This window comes from Neoarius graeffei, chromosome 16 (assembly GCF_027579695.1).
Source record: "Neoarius graeffei isolate fNeoGra1 chromosome 16, fNeoGra1.pri, whole genome shotgun sequence".
Taxonomy (NCBI): domain Eukaryota; kingdom Metazoa; phylum Chordata; class Actinopteri; order Siluriformes; family Ariidae; genus Neoarius; species Neoarius graeffei.
Window position 1 is genome coordinate 1,820,961 of NC_083584.1, and position 21,222 is coordinate 1,842,182.

General features: G+C 42.4%; 2 protein-coding genes across 2 annotated transcripts; both read right to left on the minus strand.

Annotated features, from left to right (window-relative positions):
- Positions 1-5,053: 5,053 nt before the first annotated feature.
- On the minus strand, positions 5,054-7,869 carry eif1 (eukaryotic translation initiation factor 1). Its single transcript, XM_060942293.1, has 4 exons — positions 7,706-7,869; positions 5,980-6,143; positions 5,465-5,566; positions 5,054-5,367 (listed from the first exon to the last, which is right to left on the minus strand). Exons 1-4 carry the CDS (start codon positions 7,734-7,736, stop codon positions 5,323-5,325), a joined length of 342 nt encoding a protein of 113 aa, XP_060798276.1. The 5' UTR covers positions 7,737-7,869; the 3' UTR covers positions 5,054-5,322.
- Positions 7,870-13,472: 5,603 nt separating this feature from the next.
- On the minus strand, positions 13,473-20,487 carry LOC132899882 (uncharacterized). The gene is made up of 2 exons (XM_060941935.1): positions 20,374-20,487; positions 13,473-16,115 (listed from the first exon to the last, which is right to left on the minus strand). Exon 2 carries the CDS (start codon positions 14,234-14,236, stop codon positions 13,544-13,546), a length of 693 nt encoding a protein of 230 aa, XP_060797918.1. The 5' UTR covers positions 14,237-16,115; positions 20,374-20,487; the 3' UTR covers positions 13,473-13,543.
- Positions 20,488-21,222: the final 735 nt, after the last annotated feature.

Below are 21,222 nucleotides of genomic sequence, written 5' to 3' on the forward strand. Positions count from 1 at the left end.
AGCATGGGGTAAGCATCATGATGGGTCTTGGCATTAAGTGCTCTGTAATCCACAACAAAGTGAAATGAAGTGGGCACCACTGAGGTCAAGGAGCAGAACAGTCTTCCCAACAGCCCTGCTCTTTATCCATTGGCCATCAAGAATTTCTGGCTATAAACACCTCCAGTATTTCTCTGTATTTTGATGCTGTTCCACAATGCTCTGCTCATTAGAGAGTAGGAGCACTCTGTGTCAAGGACAGCATCTCCTTGAGCCCCAGATGCTTACTGGGACCACAAGGAGGGCTGGATGTCCTAACACTGATGCCATGTCTGGACCCTGGACCTTGCTTTTCCCCTGCTCAGATTTATTGCAGGTTCTTTTGGCAGAGTGGTCAGTGGAGTCAGTCTGTCGTATATGGCTCTAATAATCTTTGGAATTGTTACAGTCCTTTTCAATCAAAGATCCAACCCAAACTACTTCCACCATCGTAGCAGTGCCACACAGGGTTGCATGCCCCAAGGATTAATTGTATAGTCTCCACTTCTGACATCAGATGTTAAAGACAAAATTGATTAAAGGATGGTCAATATATAGCAATACCTTTTTGTCATGGTCCAGTTTTTCTATTTCCAGTTTTTTGTTTGTTTGTTTTTTTTTAGCATTTTCTTTTTCTAGCATTTAAGCTCAAGCCCACGCTAAAAGAGCAAACGCACATTGTCAGATCCAGCATTGGGTTCTCTGAGAGCCCTGAGAGGAGGTAGCCGTGGGTGAAGAGAATTGTTGATTTAGTTCTTCCTGAAAGATAAGTGTGTGATTACAGTGTTTGCTTGACTGGAAATTTCCATACATAGACTAGAATTGGCTGATGTTAGTCACTATTAAATAGACATCAAAGTACATGTAATGAAATGTGTCAACCTGGATATGTGGAAATGGCTGACATGGTCACCTCACCCAAGTGCTCCTGAAAAAAAAATGAAAGTGAAAAGCTGTGTCAACATATCAGCATTGAGAAAACTCAATTCTTCCCACACTTGCCTGTTAGTGTCAGATAGGGGGCCTGCTAGCTGCTGGAGATCAATAGTGACCCCCTTGACTGTACATAAGACAGGCATGCAAAGTGGGCAATCAAAACAACTATCATATTACCCTGTACATAAAAGTTGGACAATGAGCTGCCACCAGGGTCAGAACTAACTGTCCCCTCAGCCAAATTATGGGCCTTCCTCTATTGGTCGTCATTGCCAACTCCTCCGCTTGTGAAAATGACATCCTGACTTATTGCCAAGGGCACTTTCCACTGGGGTTGCAGTTGAAATTATAATGAAGTTATTAACACAAAGCATAACATTCATACGGGTAACCCTACAGCCTTCATGGAGTCAATCTTAATTTATTAACAGTGAGTAACAGGGTCAATTTCAGAGAAGGAGCCCTGAAGTGTGTGCACACTCTAATCATCTCATTATCTCTAGCCACTTTATCCTTCTACAGGGTCGCAGGCAAGCTGGAGCCTATCCCAGCTGACTACGGGCGAAAGGCAGGGTACACCCTGGACAAGTCGCCAGGTCATCACAGGGCTGACACATAGACACAGACAACCATTCACACTCACACTCACACCTACGCTCAATTTAGAGTCACCAGTTAACCTAACCTGCATGTCTTTGGACTGTGGGGGAAACCGGAGCACCCGGAGGAAACCCACGCGGACACGGGGAGAACATGCAAACTCCACACAGAAAGGCCCTCGCCGGCCACGGGGCTCGAACCCAGGACCTTCTTGCTGTGAGGCAACAGCGCTAACCACTACACCACCGTGCCACCTCACTCTAATCAAATCAATCCTAATTATCCCTTTGTTGAATTTTTTTTAAAACTCCTCATATCCTGACATTATGAAAGGGAATTGTTCCTGACAAAAACACTGTCAGCGTGGTCAAACGTTCCCTTTTTAACAGGCAATCCAAGTTTTGGCAAGCCTAACTTTCTTTGATCAAGTTAAATCTGACTAGGTTCGATTCCTTCTGTGGTCCAACCCTCAGGTCTACAGTAATAAGGGTTAATATACACACAATCAGTTAAAATGATGTGCACTCAGAAGAAAGGCTCTATAAAGGATGAAGGCTTTTTGTTGCCATGACACTGATTATTTGGAGGAATGGGTGGAGGAAACTCAAATACAGAAGAACCTCGGACTAACCTATGCACCATGAGACAGTCTGCACGTGTTGGTATTTGATCTAAGCACGCAGTGACATACTTCCTGTTATAGTAACACACTGAAGCCTACAGGAAATCCTGATGGCATCAGCACACACAGCCCATTTTAATCCTAAAGCTCTTTACACTCACACTTCACTGTCAGGGAGGAACTATTAGTGCAGGCAAAACATCGGTCCTGGTGTTACTGGACCGCAGTGCAGCTTTTGATACTGTCGATCACAACATACTGCTATATCGACTTGAACACTGGGTTGGGTTGACTGGTAAAGTTATCAATTGGTTAAAATCATACTTAAAAGATAGAAGCTTCTTTGTTACCATGGGAAATTGTACCTCAACATCAATGTCCTTGACCTGTGGTGTCCCCCAGGGGTCGATCCTTGGACCATTACTATTCCACCTTTATATGCTCCCACTTGGACAAATTATCAAGAACAACTCAATTTTGTATCACTGCTATGCAGATGACACCCAAATTTATTTTGCTCTATCACCTAATGATTATGCCCCCCTTGAATGTCTCTACCAGTGTATCGACCAAATCAACAACTGGATGTCACAAAGTTTTCTTCAGCTGAACACAGATAAAACAGAAGTAATTCTATTTGGGAAAAAAGATGAAAGACTCAGGATTACCACTATTCTTGACACAAAGGGGATTAAAACTAAAGAAATGGTTAAAAATCTTGGTGTTTTCATTGACAGCGAGCTAAACTGACAGTCACATGAAAGCAATCACTAAAACGGCATTTTATCACCTAAAAAACATTTCCAAACTAAGAGGACTTATGTCAAAAAATGATCTGGAAAAACTTAGACATGGCTTCATCTCTAGTAGGGTTGATTACTGCAATGGCCTTTTCACAGGCCTGCCAAAAAAGACCATCAAACGACTTCAGCTGGTTCAAAATGCAGCGGCTAGGGTTCTCACAAGAACAAAAAGAACAGAGCACATTACTCCAATTCTAAGGTCCCTTCACTGGCTTCCAGTAAGCTACAGAATTGACTTTAAAGCATTGCTGCTGGTGTACAAATCTCTAAATGGTACAGGGCCCAATTACCTCTCTGACATGTTGTAGCGGCCTAACCCAATCAGATCTACCAGATCGCAGCAGAAAAACTCACTGGTAAAACCAGTTGTTAAAACAGTGTGGTGAAGCAGCTTTTAGCTACTACGCAGTACAGCTATGGAACCAACTGCCAGAGGACATTAAAAATGCTCCTGCTGTTGGCAGCTTCAAATCTAAAGACCAAGCTGTTTTCAGATGCTTTCTGCTAACTGATATCATCTTTACATGTTTTAAACTTTACTTAACTTTTATTCCATTTTATTCTGCTGTTTTTTACTGAACTTTTACTTCATTTTATTTCTACTATTGTTTAATTCTTATTTTTCTCTTCCCCCTTTATGTAATTTTATTTTCTATTGTTTACTGTTTTGCCTTTACCTCTGTAAAGCACATTGAACTGCCACTGTGTATGAAATGCGCTATAGAAATAAACTTGCCTTGCCTAGTGACAGCATGGCATTAAGTTTTTTTTTAAACACTAATCTGGACCAATTGTACTTAAGTTATCTTCCAGCATTACACCCCTTTTATTCTTTACATATAACAGTGGCGAGTGTAAATGCGCCCCCTTCAGGACTATAACACCAATTTATTTTAACTAACCAGTGAAGATACACCAGATAAGAGTAAAATTACTGCAGAATAAATCCTTCTGGTGGAAAAACTAGTTACTTTATTTACAAGTCGACAGTTCATTCAGCTCATCTGAAAACATTTTCCTTTCTGATTAAGAAGCACAGGAAGCTATGGTGACAAACACCCCCAGGGGTCTCACACAGCATTTCAAAATGAAGATAATTGGCTTGCAGTAGGAAGCTACTTTGTGAACTATTTAGAAAGTCACACGACATTTAAATTAGAAAAACTTCCAGGGATAAACTGTAAACTCCACAATAGCGCGCAACTAGATAGAACTTGACTCCAATGGCGTCGATGGGGACGCCTCCGCCTGGTAGACTACACACCTTAAGTTGTGATTTGGGAATGGACATTTGACCTCACAGTAATCTTGACCTGGTGAAATTTTTCATCTGCCTTGGAGATATTTTCACAAGGTTCACAGACAGACATTTGACCTCACAGTGACCTTGACCTTAGACCTTTTGATCTCAAAATCTAATCCCTTTGTCCCCAAATGGGGGAAGTTTGGTGAAATTTCTTTCACCTGCCTTGGAGATAGTGTTCACAAGGTTTTCGGACAGACATTTGACCTCACAGTGACCTTGCCCTTAGACCTTTTGATCTCAAAACCTAATCAGTTCGTGTTTGTCCCAAAGCGCACAAATGGTGAAAGTTTGGTGAAATTCCTTTCCTTTGAGATATCGCATTCACAAGGTTTCGGGTCAGACTTGCGCACAGACGGACCACAAGGTTTCAGGTGCACCTTACGGTGGCGGAGGCATAAAAATAGTATGTCTGTTATTTAAAAATAACCAAGAAAAACTAATTGGACTTGAATTACAGTGAGCCATGTAGAGTGATTCATTTATAATAAAATAAAAAAAGTGCGCATGTCCTTGGGCACTTTCCACCCCCTAAAAACTAGATGCAAATTTAAAATATACACATTTTATTTTAATTCCAGACAGTTGCTTCACATCCATTTTCTGTCTGTGCCCACAGCAGATCCTCACTTCTACTACAGCACCATCACCTGTTTTGAGTTTTAATCATGAGTTGAAACTAAACACGCTGAACACAAACCAAACCTCAATAAATGAAATTAACCATTAGCTCAGAATCAGGGCATGAGGGAAGTTACAAACAACCGTCAATGATGTCGCATCTGAAGATTTTTATTGAAACATGTTGTACAAAACAAAGATGAAAAGCACAATTAACTAAAAAGGAAAGAAAATCAGCTTGGCATCAGCCATCTGAGCTGTGAGGAAGCCATGTTGGAGCAACATCTCCAATCAGGAACTAGAGTCATCTCCATTATACCTTTCGGGGGACAGGATGGTTAGAGGGGAGGTGGAAGGGTTAATTAGTAAAGGGAGGGGACAGGGAGAAAGGGAGGGGTGGGGAGGGCAAGAAACTGGTTCTAGAAACCGTGGACTTTGAGCTGTTCCTCTTTGGCCAATTCAATCTGTGAGGAGAGAATAAAGAACATGAAACTCCAGATTAAGGCAGATTTCAATGCACATTACATCACTCTTACTGCAACACTGTCAAGGTGTGTGTACCTCTGTGAGGAATTGGCAGATGTTTTTGCGCTGGTCTCCCTGCAGCTGGATCACTTCACCATACTCAGGGTGTTCAATCACTGTCCCATTGCATGCAAATTTCTGTAACACAAAACAGCACTGAGGGATGTGAAGACAACTGTCTGGACCAACACTTTACATTGAACATACTGAACTTGCTGTCCAGACAACTAACCAATAAAATTCAGTTGCTAGGCAGATTTTTACAGCACTCAGCCAATCACAATGGATGTCGTTGTCCTTCAGTTAACACCAGTTAGTTAGTTCTGGTACAAATTAACACCATTTCTTAGATCAATAATCAGACACCCGGTGAACCCTGTAGAATCTGCCCAACAACTGAATCAAGATTGGTTAGAACCCAACTTTTCAGTTAAGTAATTCAAATCCAATCACCAACCAAATGCCTCAAGTGCATAAAAAGCCAGAGAGATCAGCAAATGAACAGTGAGGATGGGTTTGTGATCACATGAGCACTGGAGTGAAGCACCGACCTTCTTGAAGGCCTTGACTAGCTTCTTCTTGTCATAGTCATCGGCAATGCCCTGCACTGTGGTCAGAGTCTTCCTGCCGTTCCTCTGCTGGATTCTTATGTGGATGTAGTCCTCAGTCCCTGCTGGGAGCCGATCATCACCCTTAGTTGCATCAGCAAAGGGGTCTGGAACACAAAAACCCCTCACATTATACACAAGAACACGAAAATGGATTAATAACCTCATGGTTTTAATGGGTCACATTTTCTGGATAACCAGCCATGTTAAACTGTAGCAGCAATAATATCAAGTCAACAGAAACCTACAATGATCACATTCAGATGTTTTAAGTTCCGCCCAAATCACAATCACTTCACATATCCTAATGTATTTGTTTACGACAGTTTATACTATAGAGCTTACCAGAGTGCAAACAACGCATTTTCCTTAATTTCCAGAGGAATTTCAGCTATTCAGTGGGGAAAGTGACCAATTCTAACCCTCCAACTAAAGCCATCATTTGCCACATTTTTACTAATAACTTTATACTATTAATTTTTATTAAAAAACCCTGCTCACCTTTAGATTTTATACTTTAAGGTGAAACTAAATCTAGTAGATTAGCTTCTTACATAAGGAACTTCACTGATCGAGGGAGAGAAAAAAGCAGCTTGAGCTCCTTCTAGAACATCAGCGAGCGGTTGCGCAAACAGCTAAATATAAAGCGTCCCGAGTCTCAAACCGCTTGTGCTCCCTATCCAGGCGCCCTACACGCAGCGGCGCACGAGCCCTCTGCAGCACACTCGTGCTCGTTCTCGCGATCAGCCGTTTGAGACGCGGCCCTGCCAGGCCTCTCCTAAACACGGCGATGCGTGAGAAGTTAACAAGTTTTCAAAATGGACTACCTCCATAATCGATGAAGGCAAGCCACTAACATGCATATATTTAACATCTGGAAAAAAAACGAGTAACAAACTTAACGGATTTGAAAGAGAAAAGGTGACAGGCGAGACACAGGCCTGACTGATGTCGTATTTTCCCGTTCGTGTTGGAAAGTCCCGCCTTCAAGCGATATGATTGGCTACCAACGAGTAAGCTGTGATCCTATAGGACGAGTGCTGATCATTTTTAGCCCTAACCAATCACAGCACGGGAGACGGAGTGGTCTGAAAACGGATAGGGAACAAATAAAATACTACAAAGCGTCGATTATTTTACATGATACTGATTAGCTAACGCATCATCCATGGCTGAGAAGGAGCCCCAGTTCCTGCTCACAAAAAAAAGTCCAAAAAAAGACACCGAACTCCGACATTTCAGCGCACATAAGCAGAGCTAGCTTTTGTTAGCTGTATCCGCCATCTTTTCATCCGCCCTTCCCCCCCCCAGAGTTAGCCGCTATGCTAACTTACTTCACCTCAGCACCAGAACACAAAAACAAACCGGGAAAGAAAGAAAAGAAAACCGAAGAAAGATCGAAAAACAGATTTAGAATACAAGTAAAATCAGTTTCACAACCGCGACGTCACTTATGACGTGGTTAAAAAGTAGTACTATAAAAAGCACTTAATTCGATAACAGAATTGAGAAAAACCACCTTTCTAAACGTGCATGATGTGTAATTACGTTACGCTACAACCTTATCAGGGCGTTATTTGTGGCAGATTGATGAGGAGATTAAATTCGAATGCTAACGCGGTTAGCTAATCCCGTTTTTCATCGAGAAGATTCTGAAGGAAAATCTTACCAAAAGTTTGGAGGTTCTGGATAGCGGACATACGACACGGTTCCTTTTCCTTTCGGATGATAACGGGAGGCTCGGCCCGGAGTTTTAACGCGAGTTTAGTGCCTGTTTAACGCGCTTTGTATACGTGCTCCACAACCGGTGGCTCTTCAGCAACTAAAACAAAATGGCGCCGCGTCTCTTATATCGCTGAAGAAAACAGCGATGTGACTCCGCCCACCGTCAAGTCATTCCACGCCCCCTGATCATCGATACTATGGCGTCACCGTGATATGTCACGTGTTTTCCGAAGCTTTACGTAATAAGTGCTGACGTAGTAATTTCTTCAAATTCACCAACACTCCTCATTCCGGGAATATTTATTCATTCTCCTTTATTTTATGATTCTCAGGCGCCACACCCTGATAGAATCGGAATCAGGATCAGGGTTATTGGCCGAGTATTTTGACACACAAGGAATATTTACAGTGGCATGCAAAAGTTTGGGCACCCTTGCTGAAAATGTCTGTTACTGTGAATAGTTAAGTGAGCAGAAGATGAACTGATCACCAAAAGGCGTAAGGGTGAAGATGACACATTTCTTTATATTCCGCAAGATTACATTTTTATTTCCATTTACAGGCGTAAAATACCAAAAAATGAAGAGGACCTGAAGCAAAAGTTTGGGCACCCTGCATGGTTAGTACCTAGTCACCCCCCCCCCTTTGGCAAGTATCAGCTTGTAAACACTTTTTATAACCAGCTAATAATCTTTCAGTTCTTACCTGGGGGATTTTCACACATTCGTCCTTGCAAAAGGCTTCCAGTTCTACAAGTTTCTTGGGCTGTCTTGCATGCGCTGCTCTTTTGAGATCTATCCACAGATTTTCAATGATGTTTAGGTCAGGGGACTGTGAGGGCCCGGGCAAAACCTTCAGCTCGGGCCTCTTGAGGTATTCCATTGTAGATTTTGAGGTGTGTTTTGGATCATCGTCTTATTGTAGGACCCATCCTCTTTTTAACTTTATGTTTTTATGTACTGTGCTTTTATGTATTGTTTTATACAAAACATCGTTTTGTGTTTTAGTGTTCTGTTTTATGGCTTTGATGTAAAGCACTTTGGGTACCTTTCGGTTATTGTAAAGGGTTATATAAATAAAATTTGATTGATTGAACTTTTTTACAGATGGTGTGATGTTTGCTTCCAGAATTTACTGGTATTTATTCGAATCCATGCTTCCCTTGACCAATGAAATGTGCCCTGTGACACTGGCTGCAACACAACCCCAACGCATGATCGAGCCACACCCACGCTTCAGAGTCAGAGAGGTGTTCTTTTCCTAGAATTTGGCACCCTTTTTTCTCCAAACATACCTTTGCACATTGTGGCCAAAAAGTTCTATTTTGATTTCATCAGTCCACAGGACTTGTTTCCAAAATGCATCAGGCTTGCTTAGATGTTCATTTGCAAACTTCAGACACTGAATTTTGTGGCTTGGACGCAGGAACGGTTTTCTTCTGATGACTCTCTCAAGGAGGTCATATTTGTTCAGGTGTCGCTGCATAGTAGAACAGTGCACCACCACTCCAGGGTCTGCTAAATCTTTCTGAAGGTCTTTTGCAGTCAAACAGGGGTTTTTATTTGCCTTTCTAACAATCCAACGAGCAGTTCTTTCAGAAAGTTTTCTTCATCTTCCAGACCTCACCTTGATCTCCACTGTTTCTGTTAACTGCCATTTCTTAATAACATTACAATCTGAGGAAACAGCAACCTGAAAACACTTTGCTATGTTCTTGTAGCCTTCTCCTGCTTTGTGAGCATCAATTATTTTATTTTTCAGAATGAGAGGGAGTTGCTTAGAGGAGCCCATGGCTGTTGATTTTAGGGACAAGTTTGAGGAGTCAGAGAATTTATACAGCTTCGAAATCTGCATCATCTGACCTTTCCTAATGAAGAATTTGAACAAGCCACAGTTCAATAAGCTAATTAAGGTCTGGAACCTTGGTAAAAGTTACCTGAGCACTCAAATGTATTGGGGTGCCCAAACTTTCGCATGGTGTTCCTTTTCTTTTTTCACTCTCCAATTGTACAAAACAAAAATAATACACAAATCTTGCAGAAAATGCTGAAAAGAAATGTCTTGTCTTTACCTTTATGCCTTTTGGTGATCAGTTCACCTTCTGCTCACTTAACTATTCACAGTAACAGACATTTTCAGCAAGGGTGCCCAAACTTTTGCATGCCACTGTAACAGTTATTCCACAAAATTGAGTCGTACATGAGCTGATCGTTAGCTATAAGCCATGTATGATGAGATTGAGTGGAATAACTGTTTTATTCTGTCCACATTCACTGGATTTTGAGAAACAGTGCATTTTTATTTTTTGCAAATTTGATAAATAAAAACTTTATACAAAACATCAGACAAAATAATTTCCACTTAGTGGACACACAACAAATTGTATATGTAACGGAGTTAAAAAGAACCCTATTTAGATAAAGTGAATTCATCCAAAATGACTGTATACTTAAGATATTGTAATCTCTATTTTTCTATCTTGCTGGTTTTTACGTGCTATAAAGGTTTTCAAGTCGTACCCATTCACTCCAGGTTAAATAAGAGGCTTCGCGGCTGCAACTGTAATTTACTATCACTTCTGTGTATTTTTTTGAGCTCTTGCGCTAGTCTGCTCTAGAGCTCTAGTCTGCTGGAGGTAAGCTGGGCATCGGCGCGCTCTGTGAATAACTTCATATTTTTTAATAAAAGAGCTCATGTAATTGTAAAACTTTGGATGCATATGTTTCTGTAAAAGTTGTATAACTGATATCCTTGGAAAGTAGCGCTGTAGTAGTGACAAGCTAATGTTTTATCTAAGATACATGTATTTTTTTTTGGAGGGAAACACGTTATGTTAGCTATGCGCAATGGGGCGAACGCTTGCTTTCTCTTGACTTTCTTTTTACGTTTCTTTGTGGATTTGAGTGCAGTCACGATTGCCATTCTCATGAAACGAATGTTTATTTTGTGAATGCAGGTGCGTTGTTAAAGCACAATGTAAAGGTTAAAGAATTTAAGATTCAAAGATATAAGAACTCTCACTGCTGTGCTGTGAAATCTATACGATCACTGTACCAGCCAACTCTGTATGCGAATTTCTTTTGCATATTTCTTAAGTTTCCTTATTAAGTCAGAGCTCTAGTCTGCTGGAGATTTGAGTGCAGTCGCGATTGCCATTCTCATGAAATGAATGTTTATTTTGTGAATGCAGACAGGAAATAAAGCCACAGTGAGGTACTCTGCCGTTGGCCCATCTTTTAATCACCACATCTGAGCAGCGATGAGAACAAAGCCATCACATATACATGTGTAATTTTAAAGATGAAGAATGTGAACAAACCGGTAAAATGACAGTAGCAATTTGTGAAAAATGCGATAATTCTTCTCTCTCTCTCATTATCTGTAGCCGCTTTATCCTTCTACAGGGTCGCAGGCAAGCTGGATCCTATCCCAGCTGACTACGGGCGAAAGGCGGGGTACACCCTGGACAAGTCGCCAGGTCATCACAGGGCTGACACATAGACACAAACAACCATTCACACTCATATTCACACCTACGGTCAATTTAGAGTCACCAGTTAACCTAACCTGCATGTCTTTGGACTGTGGGGGAAACCAGAGCACCCGGAGGAAACCCAAGCGGACACGGGGAGAACATGCAAACTCCACACAGAAGGGCCCTCGCCGGCCCCGGGGCTCGAACCCAGGACCTTCTTGCTGTGAGGCGACAGCGCTAACCACTACGCCACCGTGCCGCCCGCGATAATTCTTGAACAATAAAAATAAAAGATGCGTTCTTAGGATCAAATACTTTTATTCCATATTTTGTTGTTGGGGGGTATTTTTTGGGGTTTTGTTTTTGAGTAGAGTTTTTATTTCATCCTCGGTTGGTTCAGCAACATGTTCCACCATTTTGTTTTTCTCTACTCATGGTATATGAGCTGATAGCCTAGTAGTAGAGTAACCAATAAGATCGTGGAATTGCTCATATCCAGTGAATGTGGCTATAATAAATGTATATGTAAGTTATGTATATGTAATATAAGATGGTGATAGGATGTTTTATTATATCATTTATTTTTTTACTCATCAGAAAGAAACTGCTCCTCTTAATACATTAATACTGAATTTTCTCATCTCATCTCATTATCTGTAGCCGCTTTATCCTGTTCTACAGGGTCGCAGGCAAGCTGGAGCCTATCCCAGCTGACTACGGGCGAAAGGCGGGGTTCACCCTGGACAAGTCGCCAGGTCATCACAGGGCTGACACATAGACACAGACAACCATTCACACTCACATTCACACCTACGCTCAATTTAGAGTCACCAGTTAACCTAACCTGCATGTCTTTGGACTGTGGGGGAAACCGGAGCACCCGGAGGAAACCCACGCGGACACGGGGAGAACATGCAAACTCCGCACAGAAAGGCCCTCGCCGACCACGGGGCTCGAACCCGGACCTTCTTAACCCACTCTCATTTTCTTCCTCCTCTTTGAGAAGTTGATTGAGGTCATTGGGTACAGTTTGTCACTTTCAACAAGGTAGCTGACTCCCAGGGCTTTGTTGTCTCCTTCTCTCATTTGGTTTGGGAGAATAAGTACTCTGTCTGACGATGCTCATGCTCCTGCCTCCCACTTTGGCCTGACCGGACCCAGGGCTTGAGGAAGAACCCGCCTGCCTTCAGGATTTCCTCGACTCTTTCAGTGTTCTTGTCCAGCTTATTCAGGTCATTGTGGGAAGTAAGGACATCGTCAACACACAAGTCCTCTAGGATCCTACGTTCCTCCTCAAAGTGAACAAACATGGGTAGCTTTGCGGTCTCTCTCATGGCCAGCTGTGCGATGCACCCTGCTGGTCGATTGCCAATGTTGGCTCTGGTGATGGCGTACTCTTCAATCTCTCCATCTTCGGTGTCTCTCCAGAGAAATCTGTGGAGATGCATTTCAAGGTCTTCCAACGACACAGAATTATACATCTTGATGTCACCGAGTGCAGCATGCACACCTCTTCTGAACCTGAGTAGCACTGCTCGGATTGGGTTGAGGACATCAGGCCCTTTCAGCAGAAGCTCATTCATGCTGAGCCCCTTGAATTTCTGTCTGCTGTTCCATACCAGACGCACAGGCGTTGTGACTGAATGCGGGTCTGGTGCCACCAAGTGGCTGATGTACCATACTGGCCCCTTCCAGTTGGCAATGGTCTCTTTGGTGAGTTTCTTTGCTGCTCTTCTTTCCACCATCTCATGGACTTGAGCTCCATACACCACTCTCCACTCTGGTTCTTTCTTGAGTTGCTTCTCTGTTCTCAGAAAAGTGGCCTCCACTCCACTCCTATTGTTGGGTAGAGAAACTGGATCTTCAATCCACAGGTATTTTGTATCCCAGTGTGGTTCACTGCTTTGAGCATCTGCTTTGACATAGGTGAGACCCTTTCCGATGATTTCCAGCTCTCTTTCTTCGCTTAATGTCATTTCCTTGCCTCTAGGCTGACAGTTGCTGCATCTGCATCCTCCACACTTCGGTTCGCAAGCTGCTCCAATACGGTCCCATTTCCATTTCCACCAGTCAAGAAACTCTCTGTCGACAACAGTGCTTTTGGTTTCAGCTTTGAATTCTTTTGTTTCAGTGAGCTCTTGATACAAGGTGTTCACGAATTTATGATACCAGATAAAGTGAGTAGAACTTTTTTATGTACACAACATATATATATAAACCATACGTTTCTGGAAACTAGAGAAGTTAAGAAATCTAATACTGAAAACTACAAGTCTCTAGCTCTACTGGCTACAAAGTAATCGTCATTTAGATAATATGCTCCAGATGGGATCCGTTCTGCTGGAGGCACACTTGGATTCTCCGAGCAAAATGATTCATGACCCTGCAGCACTGCTCCTTTGATATAGCTTGGATTTCTCTGGTGATTGCTTCCTTGAGATCTGGAATGGTCCTGGGGTTGTCCTTGTATACCCTGTCCTTCAGATATCCCCACAAGTAAAAATCTGGGGGGTTCAGATCAGGGGAATGAGGTGCCCATTCTGGATTACGCCTACGGCTGATGAGACGACCAGGGAACTTGCTGTCCAGCCAGTCCAGAGTGACAGTGGCTGTATGAGGGGTGGCCCCATCCTGCTGGAACCACTGTATATTCCTCTTCACCCTGTTTGCACCTCTTCTCCTATTTCTGACACCTAATTCTTCCCAAAACTTGTGGAGGACCTCCAGGTAGCGTTCCTTGGTTATTGTGACAGCATTCTCCTGTGCATCCTCGAAAAAGAATGGGCCAATTACGCCATGTTTCGATAAGGCTACCCATGCCGTACACTTCTTAGAGTGAAGAGGTCTTTGGAGTACTTCATTGGGAGGCTCTGAGCCCCAGAACACATTGTTCTTACTGTTCACATGGCCTTCCAGGGTGAAATGGGCCTCGTTCGAGATCCAGAGGTCGTCCAGGAAGTCCGGCTCCTCTTCGATCTTCTCAGAGAACCATTGGCACATGACAACTCTCTTTTCTTTATCAGCAGGAGTCAGCTTTTGTTTGATTTGTATCCTATAAGGGTAAAGATGGAGGTCTTTGATCAGAATCTTCTGTAGGGGAGAGCGGGGTAAGATGAGCCAGGGGGTAAGATGAGCCACCCCCTGTTTCTAAGAAACAGTACACAAATGTGACCATGTGACCACATTCAAAGGGGGCCGGGACCATTTACTTACACTTGTGGAGAGGAGCACCACATGTCAAACTAGGTGAGGGAGATATTTATAAAAATGTGTTTTTGTGCTTTCTAAGTCAATTCCATGTTTGTCCACAGTGAAGATGATTTAGAGAAGACAAAAGTAGAATAATATTTAGACACATTAGGGTTAAGTTAGTGGCTTTCTAAGCTATGATATGAATGCTAATAAAAATAATTTTGATTAGCCTAATCCCCTTTATTAGCATTTTTCTACAAAATGGTGGCCACGGGGTAAGATGAGCCATTAGATGTGGGGCAAGTTGAGCCACTGGCTCAACTTACCCCATTGGTGGCTGAGCTTACCCAATATGGATGACACTTAAGTTTTCACATTTACTGGTCATATATGACACACACATTTTATATATATGACATCAGATGAGGAAGACCAGTTGTTAGATGTGGGGGATTACGTTGTGGCAAAATTCACGGGGAAGAAGAAAGTGCATTTCTTCATTGGCCAGATAATCAAATTGGATGTCTTCGAAATAGAGGCAAGATTTCTCAAAAGAAGCCGGTCATGCCATGGCTCTGCAAGAAAGCCAACCTTTGTCTTCAAAGAGAAAGATGAGGCTGTCCTGTCAAGACAGGATATTGTGAAAAAATTGCCCCGCCCCTTTACTGTTGGGGGGACAGCACGGAGGGAGAGGCAAATGGTGTTCCCTTGCAATTTGAACGCTTGGAACATTGAATAATGATGAAATTATTATGGATGGAATGATTGCTGCATGTTTTAACCTACTGAAAGAAATAAGATTTTTTTGGCACTGTTCTACTGTTTTAATAATTTCTATAATATAGTACATCTCTCATTCCCTCTCTAACCATCCCTCTTTCTATCTATCTACGCATATCTCTCTCTCTATCCATCTATCTATCCCTCCCTATCCCATCTCGTTCTATCACCTCTCTCTTCATCTCCCCTTCTCTATGCAACGGCCCTATCCCCCACTTGATTGACTTGACTTGATTCACTGATTGCATTTCTAATAATAAAAGTTTTTTACTTTGTTAACCTAACATGTTTTGTGTTGGCTCAATTTACCCCACACAGTGGCTCATCTTACCCCGTGCATGGGGTAAGTTGAGCCACTTGACATTTTTTTTAAGAGGTAATATCACTCTAACCATAAGAGCTTATCAATTGTTTTTTGCTCAGATAGTAACAGTACACTTTGAAATTTGGTATGGTGTGTAGACTGGAAGCAAAAATGGCTTTAACATGTAGTTATGATGAAAAATGTAAAAAGTGGCTCATCTTACCCCGCTCTCCCCTACTGATGATTTTTTTAGGCAGAGTTCCTGGGCCCTTTTACGGAGAGATTTCTTGGGACTACGTCCCACTGACTCCTGTACTCTAGCAATGTTTTCTGGAGATCTTACAGTGAGTTTTCTGCCAACTCTGCTACGAGACTTCTCCCTCATATCATCTATTGTCCCTGCAGTCTCAAACTTCTTTACCCAGCGATAGATCTGCATTTTTGTGGGGTATTTGTTATGATCATATTTTTGGCGAAACTGAGCGATTGCATATTTGAAGGAGTTTTTCTCAGTTTTTTTAACCACACAGAAAATTTTCTGTTCTTTGGTGAATGGCATTCTTGATGGGTGGCTGGGTTTCTTATCTTCTCAGCTCCTTAAATCTGAAACAGAAAGTCAAAATGTTAAAAGACAAAAAAAGTTAGAAGCATTTTAGTCGGTATCATAAATTCGTGGACACCCGGTATTTCATTGCGGTGGCTCTCATGGATCGGGCAAAGTGTGTTTTGGATGTGTGCGCAGCCATATCCACTTCCTCAAAGAGATCTGGATGTGCTCCACCAACAGTCTTTCCTAATGGGCCCTCCCATAGGACGAGGTCTCCAATCATCTTCACTCTCTGCGGAGCAAGTCTTCCTTCCCGGTGACTGATAAACAGTTCAATGCGCTCTGGCCTATGCAGGTCTTCCAGGCTGGTTTCTGGGAAGAACTGCTGGAGTTGCTCAGGTCTGATTGCTCTGTGTACTCTGGCAATTTCATCCAAGCCATAGCAGATAAGCTCATGAGCTTTTTCTGTACCTGCGGGTGTCTTGACCCTCACTCTGAGTAGATACCTCTTGGTCTTGACCTTCATGGTCATTCCTCTGACCCCATGGACGACTAGAGTGATCTTCTCACTGCGCAAATTCAGTCTTCTGGCAGCTCTGTGAGTGATGTAGTTAGTGTCTGATGCTAAGTCTATGAGTGTTCCAATTTTCTGTCCTGCATTGGCAGTTACCTCTAGCAGCATTAGAATGACTGGTAGCTCTTGCAGTGCACTTGACTTCATCACTCCAGGCTTTTCAGTACAGTGTGTCTTTGCAGTGGTGTTGGTAAAAGCTCTCCTAAACTTTTCCGCCATCTCTGGGGAGAGTTCAGACACAAATTTCTCTTGGTCCTCTGTAAGCTTGTGCCTACTCATGCTTGACCTTTGTGCTCTGTCTGTTTCACTCCTCTTAGAGTCTCCTCTCTGGCAAAGAAAAAAAAATGGTGGTCTGCAGAACTCCCTCTTCTACAGTCCCAGTTCCTACACAGGTATCTTTACATTCACTATCTTCCTCATGACATACTAGACACCTCTTGCATGCTCCCAGTTTTTCCACAGTGTTCAGCTTTTCACTAGGCTTCAGTTCTTTGAACCGTTTGCAAAAGAAAATCTTTTCTCTCTTTTTTTCATCTCCACAGACAACACATCCACCTTTTCTTGTTGTTCGGGTTGAGGCATACTTCTCTGTGTAAACAGACCTTTTGTCAGGCTTCTCACACACTCCAAGTTGCTCTAGCTTCTCTATAATTTCTTCTTGAGTTTTCAGGAACCTGAGAAGGCTATCAAAGTGATTGTCTGGTGTGACGGCATTTGCTGGATTGACCATGAATACGAGCCAGTCTTTCTTCATGTTGTCTGGTAGTTTGCTTTCTATAGATTTGATGACCAGAGGATTCTTGATGGCTCCAGTGTTGCTAAGCTCTGTGAGATCATTCAGCACTTTCTCTACAGATTGGATCAAGTCAATTGCTTTCCTTGGCTGGTTTGACTTCAAGGTGGGAATTTTCTCCAGGTCCTCGATTATCTCCAGGGCAATTGTGGTCTTGTTTCCATATCTGTTCTCCAGCACTCTGAACATGTCTTCAGCCGTGCTGTAAGTAGACAACTGCAGGTCTCTGCTTATTTTCTCATCAACGCTGTCCAAGAGCTGGATCTTCTTTGCTTCAGCTGAGCCGGTTGACTCCCCCTGCCTTTGTAGACTCTCCCAGTCTTTCCTCCATCGATGGAAGTTCCTTTTGAATCCATGAAACTTGGGTAGGCTGGTGGGTTTGATTTTCAGAATTGGCTGCTGCGGAGCTGGCTGTGCCTGTAGAGCTTGTGCAGCCGCCTCAGGAACTCTTTCTCTTCTCTCCTCTTCTGCAATCCTTTGTGCTGTGAGGAATTCTGCCCTTCTGGCTTCTAGGTAGTTACTGAGTGTTTTCAGACCCTTCACTCTCCCATCTAGACTTGCCTTTTGTGCTGCTGGAATCCATATCTCCCAGTCTGTGAGGCTTGCAATCGCAACTTGGACAAGTTTCTTCGCACCATCCAACTGCAGCTCATAGCCATCTTTGTTCACAGCAGAAACTGTAATAGCATGGACTCCTTCACAGGCTGCTTCGGCTTCTTTAATTGCAGACTTCAACTCATCTTCCCCGTATCTGGACCAGAGGTTGGACTGAACTATCTTTCTGACTTCTTCCAGTCTTGCATCGCAGTCTTCCATTGTCTTCTCCAGATCTGCTTGCTACTGCATGTCCAGTTTAGCTTCTTCGCCCTCCTCTTCAGCTTCAATATCTGCCAGCAGGCCAGTATTGTAGTCATCATTTCTCACTGACATTCCTCGCATGAGAGGTGAGCTTTTTGAACTCCTCTTGTAGTTCACTCCTGGTCATGTTTCCAGCGGCCCTAATCAGGAAGTTGGTGTGCTTCATGAAGGTACTTTTAGCAAAGGTCCTTTCCTGCTTCACTGTCTTTCCGATAGCTTCCTTTGCCATTCTTGCCAGTCAGTTTGCTTCTGCGTCGACAGCTTATCGGACTTCAGGCCTTTAATCCTCGTCTTCACTGCCACGCTGGTTATCAACTGTCAAGTTATCTTAGGTTTTACTCAATTCTTGCCCAAACTTGAAAAGAGCCTGGTCTGAAGGACGCAAAGGGACAACTCAAATCTTCCTTTACTTGTAGTTTATTGAGGTTTTCAGTTTTGTTTTCCAGGTAGATTTAGCAGATGATCAGTAGATAGTTGATAGCAGGGCTTTGAACCAGAATTTTTTTCCTATTGGTTCGTTCCGAACAGAAACGGAATTTTAACATTTCCGGTTTTGGGTTCCACCATTAAATAGACGTTCCCGAACCGGTTAGAACAAAAAAATTTCGTTCCCGGAACGGTTAATTACGTTCCCTGTCAGCTGTTTAACAAATGGCTATAAAGTTATGTCTCTGTCTCATCCAGCTTAAGCCAAATGTAGGCTAATTCTATTACAACCTTCATTAAATAAGACAAGAAATAATTCAAAACAATTATTTCAAATGTTGGCAATTTGGATTCTCAGTATGTCTTCCCATCTACACAAACAGAAAAAGTGCCAAAAATGAAAGAGAATTCATTTAGTGTGTTACCAAAGGCTAGTCAGGCCCTATAGAGGGCTACCGCATGACGTCACCGCGCCGCGAGATTTTGTTAGGCGCCATATTGGAAGACCAAGTACACATCTATGCAAGTACATACATACATAAAACAAACTACACCTGAAATGTAGCCAGGGCCGGTTCTGCCCTAATCTGGACCCGGGTGCAACATCGCGCAACCCCCCCCCCAAAAAAAAAAAAAAAACCACCAGTCTAAATCAGGACAACCATCACATAACTATAACTATAAACATTTTATATCAACTATTTTAACTAAATGGGCTATAATAAATAAGCCTGCAGGCAGCCACGGCGGACTGCCTCAGAAAAGTAACCATTCAATGACAACTGAAAGCCTGCAGCCATGGCGGGCTGCCTTAAAAAGTAACCATTTGTCCTACCTTAAAACTCGTTTTGCATTTTCTGCCTCCTTTTTTGTATTTTCAACCCTCCGTTTATTTTCTTTCCTTTTCTGAAAACCCGATTTGTGTCCAGACATTTTGTTCTGCTACCAACGAACTAACTCGTCAGGTCTCGTCTCTCGAGCCCGCGATGATTCCCGTGGGAAGGGCAACAACTGATACATTTTTACAAACAGCCAATAGGGAGGTTGCATCGTTCAGGCTCTTCTTTGCTTAGACACTCAGTAATTCACTTATTATCACATGGAGACGTGATAGCAGTCCACCTTCCTGCTCTCTCCATTCAGTCAGCGAACGTCACACAGGAAGTGAACCCCAGCGGGTTATAGAAACTTGCGCAGGAGAAGAATGACTTTTTAATTTGTAGGCTACGGAAACTTTGAGGAACGAAATAAAAACCGGTATTAACCGGTGACCATTATTTTTAATAAGCGTTTCTGTTCCGGAACATAAAAAATAATAAAGTTTCTGGTTTCGTTTCTGTTCCATGTGAAATAGAAAAAGTTCCCGGTTTTCGTTTTCGTTCCTTGAACCGGTTCAAAGCCCTGGTTGATAGATAGTGGATTTAGATAGGTAGTAGTTAGCTTAGGTTGAATTTCGATTGATAACCTTTAAAGTAAACAAAAGAATACATTGCATTATTTTAAACTAAACATTTTAGTCCCATAAATAGGCAAGCAACTGAATCTCATTAGACAGGCTGCAAGTCTGAATTAACATGATTAAATACTGAAACAAATCACAATTTTTACATTTCAAACTTAATTTTAACATTTAAATTAATATTACAAATGTCCATTTCCCTACCAGTTGCATCTTGACCGTGAGCTGAGCAATCTTCTGTGTTTTCGCTGTTTGCTTCTGTGTATTCCTTTGTTCACAAACTTTTTCCTTTGTTCACAAATTTTTCTCCCGTGCAGGTGCAGGCTGCTACAGGAAATTCAAGGTGACCTCTGGCTACTAACACACACTGATTCTGCCCCCTGCAGGTTTGGAGGTTTGGAGCGGAGAGGCGAGTGAATGTTTGTGAATGATTCCATGAGTTGAAGTTTAAGTGAATGAGTTTCCAGTTTGTTTTCAATGTGCTTTGAGTTGACGCGACACCTACTGTGATCATCTGATCCGGATGTCTGAGTGAGATTCCTTGTTCCAATAACATAGTGGGACTGTGATACTTTTGTCCGCGTACTTATGAACCACAACTTGAGCTAGAACACCCAGAGGATTATCCATATGTACTACCACCGGAGGACCTACCCAAAGTTGATATATCAGTTCCAGATAGAGATGAAATCAAAGCGGAAATGAAGAGACTTAAGAATGGTAAATGTATGGGAACAGATAAAATTCATGCCAAACATCTGAAATATGCTTCATCAGAATGCCTCCTGACATACTTTGTAGTCTTAGTGAATCTGGTGTGGACATGCCTACGGGTACCTGCACGATGGCTCACAGCGAGCATCACATGTCTGTACAAACATGGGTTGAGATCACATGCAGAAAATTACAGAGGACTTCATATCATTCCAACTCTATCGAAGATTATATCTGCAATGATCATTGACATACTGCGCGATGCTTATGAATACATTCTATTACCATCACAGTTCAGCTTCCGTGCCAATAAATTGACCAATGATGCAATCTTCATAT

What these genes read in the sequence shown, in the direction of transcription:
- eif1 (XM_060942293.1), bottom strand. Translation starts at nt 7,736, where the DNA reads ATGTCCGCTATCCAGAACCTCCAAACTTTTG. An exon ending in CCAGAACCTCCAAACTTTTG is followed by an intron (nt 6,144 to 7,705) that starts GTAAGATTTTCC and finishes TTTGTGTTCCAG; the next exon opens with ACCCCTTTGCTGATGCAACT. An exon ending in TAGTCAAGGCCTTCAAGAAG is followed by an intron (nt 5,567 to 5,979) that starts GTCGGTGCTTCA and finishes TTTGTGTTACAG; the next exon opens with AAATTTGCATGCAATGGGAC.
- LOC132899882 (XM_060941935.1), bottom strand. Translation starts at nt 14,236, where the DNA reads ATGTGCCAATGGTTCTCTGAGAAGATCGAAGAGGAGCCGGACTTCCTG.